Here is a 12325-nt window from a genome sequence, read left to right as displayed (position 1 = left end):
TCCTACTCTTCCTTCCCATAGACACAAGTATGAGAGATATAATCTAAAGATCAGGCACTTAGGAAAGGGAGTCAGACACACTCTGGACAGAGCAGAAAGAGGAGGGACACGTTCTGAACACAGCACAGGCAGAGGCCAGTTTAGAGCACAGGCCTGACTCCCGGTCCTCCACACACACACACACACACACACACACACACACACACACACACAACTGCTGTCCAGAATCTACCCTGAAGGGCAGGCAATGGACCTCCTTTGTCTGTCCCTCTGTTATCTTGTCTCTCTGTTAGGCATGAAGTTCTTTATCTCTTAGAAACAAAGAGTAAGACTGGAATGTAACAGGAATATTTGCTGCCTAGACAACATCAGATTAAAAGCTTGTGCCTGCTCTATATTTTCTGCTGAACACATTTTCCTTTCCTTTCCTTTCCTTTCCTTTCCTTTCCTTTCCTTTCCTAGTGTTGTGACTGGCCCAAAGCCACCCAGTGAACTTCATGGCTGAGTCAGGACTAGAACCTGGATCTCCCAGTCTAAAACTAACCACCAGACTACTAAGGCTGTCAGGCTAGACTTGAATGAGATAACACTCTGGCCCGTATCTAATGCTAGCCAGGTGCTAGCAGGACACAAGCCAAGTACAAGAGGAAGCTATTGGTTCCCAAAGCAACTGGAAACGAACCAAAAATCTTGTTTCCAGACTGGGCCAGTAAATGAAGCTTACAGAAGGGAACTTTGCTGGGCATTCCCATTTTATACAAGATTTTAATTCTAGGGTTGCTTTATATTTTTACAGGCACTGTCAAGTCAACTGAACATCTGACCAGTATACAAGCGATCAGTCAAACAGCATGTTAAATTAAAAATATTGACATGCATCAATTATGATACCAATTTTCAGAGGAAATGTTCAAAACTTCAAGATCTAGAAAGTTGGAAACACTAAAATATCCAATTGAAAAAAGTTTTAGTTTGAGGACAATGTGGGTGTTAATGAAGCAGGGTCCAGACCTGTAACAATATATATCTATCAGCTTACTGGTGCTTTGAAATATCCTCCTGACATCTGAATAATTTTATGCAATGTACCATACAGCAATACTTTATATATGAAAGCATCTAAACACAATTTGTCCTTTATCCACTTAATTAAATACTAGTTCATCTGAATGAAGATCTTTTCCCACAATACCAGCACAAATCTAGCTACTGTTTGTGAAAGCATCTATGAATATATTCTCCTGCTTACAATCCAGGCAGTGAAAGTCTGAACACTGACTTGGGGAACTATTCTGAACGCACCATCACATCATCTTCATCATCACCACACTACATTTATACCCCATCTTTCTTCCTCAAGCAAGAAATTCAAGGTGGCTTACAAGGCTCTCCTTTCCGTTTGATGATCATTTATCAGTGGTCACTATATCTGCAGTCCTACTGCCTAGGATTGGACTACACTGAACGCAGCAGGACTTACTTCTAAGCAGAGATATATACAATTTACTCGCGCATTTTCTTGCTATGTTTAGACTCTACATGAATATGTGATAAAACTACTGATCTCTTTGAATTTCAAGGCCAACTGAAAGGCCAGGGTCGGGGGGCGGGGGGGGGGGATACTCTGGAAACAGAAGCTCATTTTTCAGCTTCCTACATTCAGTCATGTTAATAGTCTTGATCTGGGAGAACATGAGTTGTGACAGTACCAGTAGGGAAGCACTGATTTCCACATGCTGGCCATCACGTAATTCAAATAAATCATTCAACAGAAAAGAAATGCAAACAGTCCCCCACCACTGCCAAGCTTCTTGCCCCTGCTGCGTGCTTGTGAAGAACAGCACAAAGAGCTTTGCTTGGGCACATGTGGAAGGGCAGGGGGGAAGCAATCAGAGGTGCTGCTCCTTCCTAGCAGCTCTGCCCAGTGGATTTTCGCCTTGCCACTGGCCTGCAGGAAGCAGCACAAGGAGTTTTGCTGCAGGGAGCAAGAAGGAAGCTGTTGTGGCCCACAGGCCCCAACCAGGAACCACAACCACACAATTGCTTCTGGTCCTGCTCTCACACGAGAGGGATGGGAGTGGGGAATTTGCTGCAGGGCACAGCCACCAACTGGCCTCCTCTGCCCAGTGGGTTCTTGCCGCTTCTCCTGATGCAGCAGCGGCAGCAGGGAATCAATTGAACAGCACTGCTTTTTCCCAGTGATGACCAGTTGATTGCCTGCACCTGCTGCAAAGAGAGGCCGGTGGACCAGGGATACCTCTGACAGTTGCTCTCTGATTAGCTGCTTGCAAGAGTGGCAATGGGCCCCTCTTGCCAAGTAGCTCTATGATTCTGGCCTCAGTACCACAACAAGTTGTGTTTTCCAGTATGGATGACACAACAAACCATTGTGGTACTAAGAAACTAGCAGACCATTGTTTCTGTTTGTTTCTCGAAACCAAATACATTATGCTGAAATAGTGCAATGGGGTTCAGATGACACACGGGTCAACAAAAGTAAAAGGTCCATTGCTTGTTGGGCCATGTGAACCCACCAACTGAGTTAAGACTGAAAGTCCACACACTTATGTCTTAGTAGCTCATTACAGGAATGCACACAAATGAAACTGCTTTGCATTGCCATAAAGAAGAATGGCTAGTGCAACTATTTCTTACTTATTTAAATCTATGATTGCCAAAGCTGTTTGGGCTGTTTACTTACAGACTTTACAATAAAATACTGCAAAATATTTCCAAAGCATAAAAATGGAAAAGGAAAATTAGAAACAGCTAAAACAACATGCTATGAAGAACAGCCCCATAAAACACCTGGGAAGGGTAATCCTCTCAAGCCTTTGAATATCCACGTATTTCTTTAACTGCTTCAGCATAAAGGACTCTTTTAACCTGGTGCACCCAGTGAGGTGGTCATTCCGTAGATGGGGGGCCACCACTGCGGTCTCCCTCTTGTTGCTGCCCTCCGAACCTCCCTTGGAGTTGGCACTCGGAGGAAAGCCCCAGATGTTGAGTGTCCCATCAAGTATTGTGGTCCCAAGCCACATAAGGTGGCTTTGTGGGTTAAACCAGCACCTTGAATCAGCTCAGAAACATACAGGCAGCCAATGCAAGAGGGTCGGAACTCGTCTTACATGCTCAGACCTGCGAGATCTTAGTCATTAATCTGGCTGGTACATTTTGTACAAGTTGCAAATTCTGAACAGTCTTCAAGGGCAGCCCCACACAGAGTGCATTGGAGTGATCTAAGGCAGAGATTACCAGAACCCCAAATACTGAAACCAGGTTATCCCTGTCCAGATAGGGGAGTAGCCAGCCACCAACCAAAGCTAGTAGAAGGCACTCCAAGGCACTGAGGCTCCCTAAGCCACAAGTGACAAAAATGGATCCAAGAGAGCCCCTAAGCTATGAACCCGTTTCTTCAGGAGGAATGCAACCCCATACAGAACAGGCTGAACACTCTTCATCTCGTCAGTAAAACCATCCACTGACAGCAACTCAGTCTTGTCTAGATTGAGCTTTAGTTTGCTAGCCCTCATCTTGTTCACAGTCACAGCCAGGCACTGGTTTAGTATATCCACAGCCTCACCTTAAGAGGAGGATGGCAACCCCGCACCCCAACATCAGAGGACCCTACTCAGTGGTTTCATGAAGATGTTAAATAGCATGGGGGACAGAATTCCATGCTAGATAATCCACCGGTTCGAACAATATTCCCCAAACACCACCTCCTTCCGGAGCCAGCCTTCTAAAGAGGAATGGAACCATTACTGCGGTGCAGTGATCATCACTCCTAACTCAGCCAGCTGCGCCAAAAGAATACCATGGCCAATGGTATCAGAGCCTGCTGAGAGGAACAAGGAGTATCAACTGGATCACAGGCTCCTTGTTTCTCTCCTGGCATAGGTTGAAATAATGGGCTGGTTGGGGCAAAATCTGTCAGGTGTCATAAAAACAAAGAAGTTGTCTATTTAAGTTAGAGATGCAAATTGCTGCAAGCTTCCCTTTTGACTGGCTGACCCCTAGAAAATGGCTGGCATGCCCACAAACCATATAGGGCACTGACAATACGCAAAGGAATTGCTGTGGTTCTCCTGAGTTATCACAGAGGGACCAACAGTTTTACCAGCTCCCAGTAGCTTCATAGTGAGCTTCTATGCTCCCTTTACACTCCATCTCCTTCAGGGTATGCACTAATTTCCATTATTTCACCATGCAATTAGAATCAGTACTTAAATTGGAGCCTAACGGTGCTACCATTACTAACAAAAATTAACAGTATTAAGCATGTTCTCTGAAACTTATTAAACAGGCTAAAAGTATATCTTAAATAGGGGAAGCATTACATTAAAGTTACCAGTGTTCATTTATGAGAAAAGGTTTTCTCTACCTAATGGTTAAATTGCTCATGCATAATTTTTCACTTCCAAAATTAAAACCACAACTGTTTCCAGCTATAAATGACATGAGAAAAGAGACTCACAGCTGTATTCATCCATCTGTGAAGTACTGATACTCTGAAATGCATTAATGCACAAGTCACTCACAACCCACAGAGCAGGGCAGAAATGTTTTGGCAGAACTATTCACTAATGGAACATTTTCTATTGCTATATTTTCCTGTGGAAAAGTTCCAGTTTTAAAAATGCATTGTTTCATAAACTGAATTAGTTTTATAATGCATGGAGTCAAATTAGGCAATTTTGAAGTTGTGAGAAACTCTGGAGGACGCAGGCCTGCACGTAAAATATGTTTGCACTACAGTCCTACGTACTCACTTAGGCATAACCCCAGCTGAACTAGAAGTTTCTGAATAGGCATGTTCAGGACTGTGCTCTTAAACATTTAGCACACACACAAAAGGGAACAGTTGGTAGACTACTTTTTCTAAAATCTAAGGTCTTCCAGTTTAGTATTTTATGAAAATTCCACGACTGCTTCCAACCTATACTTCAACTTTCTTTAATTATACATTACCTTTTTTCTTGCAGAATACAACAACAACATCTTCCAGCATCTATAGCTCAGCATTAGTGTCCAAAAGAAATGCAGCAGAACAAAGCATATCACAGTATTCTAGTTCCCATTGTGCACACTGATTTGAAATCCAGAGAGAAAGAACAGAAAAAATAGTAACTTGGAGAAGAACAGAAAAAAAAACCCTCCCATGAAATAGTTTCTCTTTCAAAAAGATTTAAATGCTTTTAAAGGTGTCCAGTATTTTTATGTAAAGTACACTGCATTAGAGAATGATTATTCCTGTATCTAATGCCCCAAACCAATATGCATTTCTGCACCAAGACGTTCTGCTGTCTAGATGAGATGCTCATTCTTTGCTCCTTACCTCAGTCTGATAACCTCTGCTCTACCTGGGAGACACTGTGGGCATCCTGTGCCTCCTGCCCTTCTGACCTAGCCCCTCCCTGGTGGTCAACTAGTTCACTTCTGCCCCTCAAATGATTCTGACACAAGTCTGAATTTAGTCGTTCAACTTTTATGAATAAATTACATGTGAAGCGGGAGGGGAGCTGAGTGTGCTAGTCTCCTTCCTTGGCCCCTATGTGCCTTGTGTGTATACAATGCAGTGTTAGGTGTCTTTCTCATTTTACTTGCACAAAGCTATACTCCTGAAGTTGTAATCCTAGTTGTACTTACATGGTGGTAAGATCTATAAAATGGAGGAGATTTTCCTACTAAGTAAGCATGCACTAGGATTTCAGAATTATTCCCAAGGCACGAATTTATATACTAAATTATAAATTATGTTGAAAATAGCTATGGCACTTCTTTTACATTGCATTTAACTGTGTTTACTTTTAAATTATACTCCACTGTAGTATTTTTTTGTTAAGCAGTATATAAATTTAGAAAAAGAAATAAGCATAAAAGAGTCTGCTGTGGAGGAACCAAGCTAACATGTGTTGGGATTCGGTCATTTTTTGCACAGTTCCGTATTCTCCAGAGGGCAAGGATATCAAGTCTAACTTTAGTTGGTCATGGCCTTCCAAGATCCAGCGAGCTTCAGCTATTGGGTGGTACAGAAAAATCAAACCAATCAACCAACCATATTGTGAGGCTACAAACTGAGAAGATACTATTTTTCCAGTGAAAACTGAAGCAAGAGCAGGCCTCTGTCAGACAAGAAGAGCCAACAAGCACCATTAACCTGGGAGATTCCTCTCAGAGACACCACATTCTGCACAATAGTTCCGTATCAGCAGCTACCCCAAGCGAAGGTGATTCAGCTCCAAAGCAGAGGCAGGTACATTTCTTCCCCCTCCCCTGCTACCCAAAGTTCAAGAATAGAAGAGAAAGAAAAAATAAACGTTAAATAAACAAAAAATAAATACATTGAATATGAATGAATGAATGAATGGAAATGTGCACTTCAGCCAAAGGCAATTCTTCTTCCCCTTATAGTGCTGAATCTAAACGTAATACCCTAACCCATGGACACGATCCTAATGGACGGGGCGCGCCATCCAGAACAAGACAAGCTCCCACTTTCAGGTCTTACCTAGATTTTTCTAATAGTATCACATGATTTAGTATGCATGATATATATTTCCTTCAGTCCTTTAAACTAAGTATTATTTATAAAGTACTCAAAGTATAAATATATGTATTCAATTTAGTATTTATTTATTTATTATTTGAGTGTTCCAGTGTAAATGCATAGAGTGTTCCAATACAGAGAAGCTTTATCTGGAGGTGACTCACATGACTAATCAGCCAGCTCAAACCGAAAGAATCTCCCACTTAAAACGACCAGGTGTCAGTTAGTTGTACTCTGCAGATAAAGCTCAGCTCCAGGCTATAGTTACCATCCTGTGTCTTTGTCACCTTACCTTTATCTCAAGATAAGGCAGGATTCCGCACCCCCCCACACACACGCTTTAATACAGGTAAGCCCTAAACAAAAGGAGCCCCCCCCCCCCCCAGCACCTCACTTCATAGGAAACCAACTTGTCTACTATCCAATGTTATTGACTGCGAGAGAGAGCAGGAGAGCGAGAACTTACAGCCAGCACGCAACAGTATTGCATTTAGTTTCAGAAGTTACACTCCCGCCGGCAGGGCTTTTCCCCCCTTTCTTTGCTAAATTGTCCCCTTCATCCCTCTCCCTTTCAAGTAATCTCTGCTGCTGTGTATTGGGAACTCTCTGTTAATTCCAAAAAATGGAAACAAGGAAAGTGAGAAATGTGCCGCGTAAAGCAGTTAAAATCCCCTTTCCTCCCCTTTGCCAGCATAAAGAGCTATCGACCCCTCCCCTCCCCACCTCGGTTTGCTTTGAAACGTGGCACTGAGCTGCAAGGGGAAGGTGGGGTGTGTGTTTTCAACCCTCAACTTCTCAATCACACACTCAATTGAGCTACAAGCCGCAGATGCACACATGCGCGGGTGCACACACGCACGCACGCACTCGGGCTGAGCGAGGCTGCTGGCACGGCTAGTCAGGCTCCACGTCAGGAGCGCCCGGGCTGTTTCGCAAGTGCTGCCACCCTCCCTTGCCTAGCGAGGAGGGGGTGGGGAGCAAGCTAGAAAGGCGAAGGAGGAGCTCAACATTCCTGACATTTCTGTACAAAGCGCCAGGACTTCAGAGGCAAAAAGCCTAGTTATACGAAAAAAGAACTTGGAAGGCACCCCAACAAGGGAGGGGAGAGAAAAGCTCCATTCACAACTACCCACATCTTGTTACAAGGGTGCAATTTGGGAAAGCCCAACGTTCAGAGAGAAACCCTCCGAGCTGTATGACACACACAGGCATGTCTTGCAAGGGATTCAGATGGAAGACGTCCGAGTCTAGGCAGCAGCAAAACTTTCACCAGGGTGCACTGGGCCGGAGATAGGAAGCAGGAGGAAACAAAGACGGAGGGAAACACAAGGCTGGCTTGTAGGGCATCCGTTATACAGAGAGCGGGCTGAAAAAAGCTGAGCGGAGGGACGGACGGGTATCCGAGTCGGGCACATGAGCCCACAGGATTCTACCCAACAGCAAACTTCCACAAGGAAGGCAGACATCAATATGGGGGGGGGGGGGGCGGAGAGGAATGAAAAAGTCCTGTTCATCCCATCTGTGTGAGATTCCTTCCCCCCGCCCCAAAAAAGGATGAAATTGGCTTGAGTTTTCCCTATTCTCTTTTACTAAAAATACAGTAGAACTTCCCCCTTCAGCACATCAGAAAGGGTACTTAGCCATTTCCCCAAAATAACATTTTTATGGTCAAAATTGTTCTTACACAGCAGCTTTTTTACCTTGGAACAGGAAGGGAATTATGGGGCTTATGCTTCATGATTTTTTTAAAAATTGCAGTCATATCAGATGCATGAGTAACAGGAATCAGTGCATATCATGTCTGCTGTATCCATCACACATGTGCCCCAAAGGCAAAAGATATACCCGTTGCTAGGATAACCCACCATGCTACAGTAAACTAAGTTAGTAGAAAGCCATCATCAGGTTACCTGATTGCTGGGTTGCTGCTACAGTAAACTAAGTTAGTAGAAAGCCATCATCAGGTTACCTGATCCCAAGCAAGTACCTTTTTGGAATGCTCTGGGACAGCACCAATAACCCTTCCCAGTAACTTCTAGCCACTTCCCAAGAAGCAGTGCTATATTTTACTGCAATGATAAAGCAAAAAAAAAAAAAGCAACTCTGATATACAGCATGCTACTCACTGATGTACAAAGCAACCCTGTGCAGACATCCAGGACACCACCAACAAGCAACAAGAACTAAGCTGGTTTTTATCCTGCTTATCTGAAGAACTGACAGGTTGTTTTGCTGCAGGCACAGTGAGTGAACACAAACATGGACCTATCCAAAGAATGACGGCTCCTTTTTCCTCCCCCATTTGTTGAATATCACATCTGCATAAACTTTATTGTGCTGCTTTGGTATAGTTTTAACAACAATCGTTTCATTTGATTGTAATGTTATTATGCCACAATCAGTGTTTCATTGTTAATATAGTTGGTACTGGTTAGTTGATTGTTAGTTGGTACAGATTCCTAGAGTTCCTTGGAAATCACAACTGGAACAATAAAAAAAATTATGTGAGAGCATGAGATAATCCAGCATGGTATCTCTGTAACTTCATTAGGGTTACTCTAAATGATAATACCAAGAACAGAGGCCATAAATACAAGGGCTGGCAATCTTCTACTTCTAAGAATCAGATATGAACAACAGATAAGAACAACACTCTTAATACTAACTATTGGTTAGTGGCTTCCAAAGGATGGCCTAGTAATCATCAGCAGATCACCTGTGGATAAGTCACTAGCTTACTAGCATGTGGTTTGCAGGGATTGTGGGAAGATGACACCAGGAATGTAAGAATCATGAGATTGACCAATAGAACTGAATCCAACTCTCTTGATGAGCTCTTAGTTTTTTTTTAAAGAAAGCAAAGCAAAGGAGCAAGAAGATCAATAGTAGCCTAGGACAGGAAGGCTCTGACTACTTCTGGCCACTGGCATCGATTCCAGGGGGAGGTGGTTTGGAAAGCAAGTCCACTGGTAACTGTAGAAGAGCAGGCTGATAGTGACACATCATCATTGGCACGGCTGCCTTAAATAAAGGAGAGGGACAACTCATGGTCCCCTCGATGTCTGCTGAACTGCATCTTTCATGATACCTCACCACTTGCTACACTGATTAAAGATGATTGGCACTGCAGGCCAAAACATCCGGCAGGCCACAAATTGCCCATCCATTCTTAAACAGCCATAGACTAGTGAACGGGGCAGGATACTTTAGTTATGTGAGGTGAAGCAAGGTCAGTGTCCTGAACAGATGGCACAGGCAAGCAGGGGGTGGTACATTTGTCAATGGGTACTTTGGGCTCTTTCCTCACACCACTTCTGCTTTTTTGGGGTGATGTGGTGACTGGGACTGCACCTGGTGCACTGCAGGGGGAGCAGGGAGAACAAGGGGAGGCCATGGCTTTTCCTTGCCAGTGACCAAACAAGGAGTAGCTACTGCCTTCCGTCTTGTGCCCTGTGCCTCTGGGCTGCGCAGCCGGAGTTTCAGGCTGCTGCACCCCACCTTAACAGTTGCACCACCCAGGAAGAGGGCAGAGCCCCTGGCAGCCTCATGAGCTGCTTGCTTATCTGAGTGGCTGGCTGAACATGGAGCAGCAGCCATGGAAGGGACCCAGTGGTGACGGTGGCAGCAGCTTCAAGGAACAGGGAGCCATCCTGTGCATTGCACAGGGAACAAGCAGGAAAAAAGTGGCTCCTTGCCCACTGGAGCTCACTAGTGTGAGCACAGAGCAGCTGTCTCCATTGGCCTGCTCACTCCCTCCCCTGACAGCAGTGCAGGGCCCAAGCCATGCTGCCTCCAGGGGAGGAGAAGGGAGGAGAGGACAGGCAAGAGGGAGACAGCTGCCCTCCCCATTGCTATTCACATGCCTGCTTTGGTGGAAGAGCGAGGAGGAGCTGGAGGAGGCTGCCTTGGGGAGGTTGACACAACTGGCAGCACTGTGCAGAGGAGGGAGCAAGATTCCAGAGGGCCCTCCTGCTGTGTTTTCTCAGTGGCAGCAAGTCAGGATTTCGCCTCCTGAAGTGCTGGGGCTGCGGCTGCTGCCCAGCAGAGCTGACCTCTGACGCAGGCCCTGAATCGGGACAGGCTGGATATACAAGGCTAGGAAGGAAGTTTGGAGGATAAATGGGGGAGGGGGTTAGAAGCACACAGAAACTCTTCCCACTTGTGGAAAGAAGCAGGGCATCGGAAGCAGCGGTGTAAATTAAAGCGGAAAGGGATGAGGCGGCTCCCGAGAGAGAGAAATAGCAGTAATTCGCCTCTCTGGAGGCACGCAGGAATCGGAGCGTGGAAGTCAGGCAGGGAGGCGCGCGCGGGAGAGCGAGGAGAGCGAGGGCGAGAGGAGAGCGCGCCTGTCGTCCCGGGCGAGAAAGGCAGAGAGAAGCGCTCATTCCGGGAGGGAGCCGCTCGGCACCCCGCCGGCCAGAGAGGGGCCCGTTACGCAGCGGGCTCTGCACTGACAGGACCACTCTCCCGCCCCGTCCCGAAAGCAGATGGGCTGCTAACTCCGGCGAGGGCTGCTCACCTCGAACATGAGCGAGATGAGCACGCAGAGCACCAGGCAGAAACCGATGTCGGCGTGGTTGTGGATGAGGAACTCCTGGCTGAAAAGCGGGTGGCTTTTCGCTCGCCTGCGGAACGCCATGGCCGGCAGGGATCCGAGCGCACAGCCCGGCCCCACCGCCCTCTGCCTCCGCCCAGCACCGTCAACTTCTCCCCGGCCCCCGGACAACTTCGCGAGCGAGACCGCGGCCAGAGGCCAGCCCCCTGCGCAGGCGCGGCTCTCGCCGACTGTCTGGCGGCTCCTCCGCCCAGTCTGGCTTAACCCTGTCCCTGCCTGCCCCGGACGGAGCGCGCGAGTCCGGCGCTTCCTGGGCGCCCGTGGAGCCGCGTCCTGCGCACTCGGCCGCTCTCCCGGCCGGCCTCCCTGCAGCAGGCCAGCCTGCCTCCGTGGCCTCAGCCCTCGAGGCGGGCGGACTTGGCAAAGGACGAGCGAGCCCGATTCAGGCCGTGCTTACTCGTGGAAGCCACGCTTGAGTTAGGCCCAGGTCGGCGGCACACGCTGACAACTCTTGTGCACTACCTGAGGAAAGAACGCTTCTTGCGTTTCCAGGAGTAGAAGGAGCTCTTCTACCCGTATGGGGGGAATGTGCTGTTTCTCAAATGGGAGCAGTCCTTTCATGTTTACTCTGAAGTAGATCCCGGACAATTCCCTGCACTTATTTTCAAGTAAGCGTGCATCGAATTGCATCTTTTAATAGGTCCTTCTTGTTTCATACTTAGCTATGCATTTATAGGTGTAAGGATGTATACCCCCTGCCCCACCTCATTTATGAAATCTACAAACAGTGCCTGCTAGGTGGCAACTGCCACAGAAATATTTATCAAGAGACTTCCCTTTTTGAAACTAGTATATTATGGCACAAGGTTACTCAGGAAAATGTCAAACTGTTTTCAACTGCGAGTGTATAAAAGTCCACATACATACTTTTTTTTTCGACATTTGAAGCGAGTCATGTTATTTTTTCTTTGGGTTAGTGGGCACACATGCAAGTGTATAATTCTGCCTTTCACTCATACACACTGACTTACCTAACTTCCACTTCTTTCAGTACCACTAGGAGACCCAGAAAGAAGCCATTGCACCTTAATTGCCTCTGAGAATTGTGGCAATTGCTGACACAACTTGCCCAGAGCACTAGTAGCAGGAACATCTGCCTCAGTACATTCCTTGACTGCTGCCACCACCTTTTATCAATTCAGAACAAGGAGCAACAGGAT

General features: G+C 46.3%; 1 protein-coding gene across 1 annotated transcript in view; it reads right to left on the bottom strand.

Moving 5' to 3' along the window:
- TRAM2 (translocation associated membrane protein 2) overlaps window positions 1-11278 on the bottom strand; it is a 41114-nt gene extending 29836 nt beyond the window's left edge. The window contains exon 1 of the mRNA XM_044418992.1: window positions 11070-11278. Coding sequence (XP_044274927.1) covers window positions 11070-11189 — 120 coding nt within the window. The 5' untranslated portion in view covers window positions 11190-11278. The remainder of the gene's footprint in view (window positions 1-11069) is intronic.
- Window positions 11279-12325: the final 1047 nt, after the last annotated feature.

Source organism: Varanus komodoensis, unplaced genomic scaffold (assembly GCF_004798865.1).
Source record: "Varanus komodoensis strain SLA01 unplaced genomic scaffold, ASM479886v1 scaffold97, whole genome shotgun sequence".
Classification (NCBI taxonomy): domain Eukaryota; kingdom Metazoa; phylum Chordata; class Lepidosauria; order Squamata; family Varanidae; genus Varanus; species Varanus komodoensis.
The sequence above is the reverse complement of the archived record's forward strand: the minus strand, read 5'-3'. Positions and strand labels throughout refer to the sequence as shown.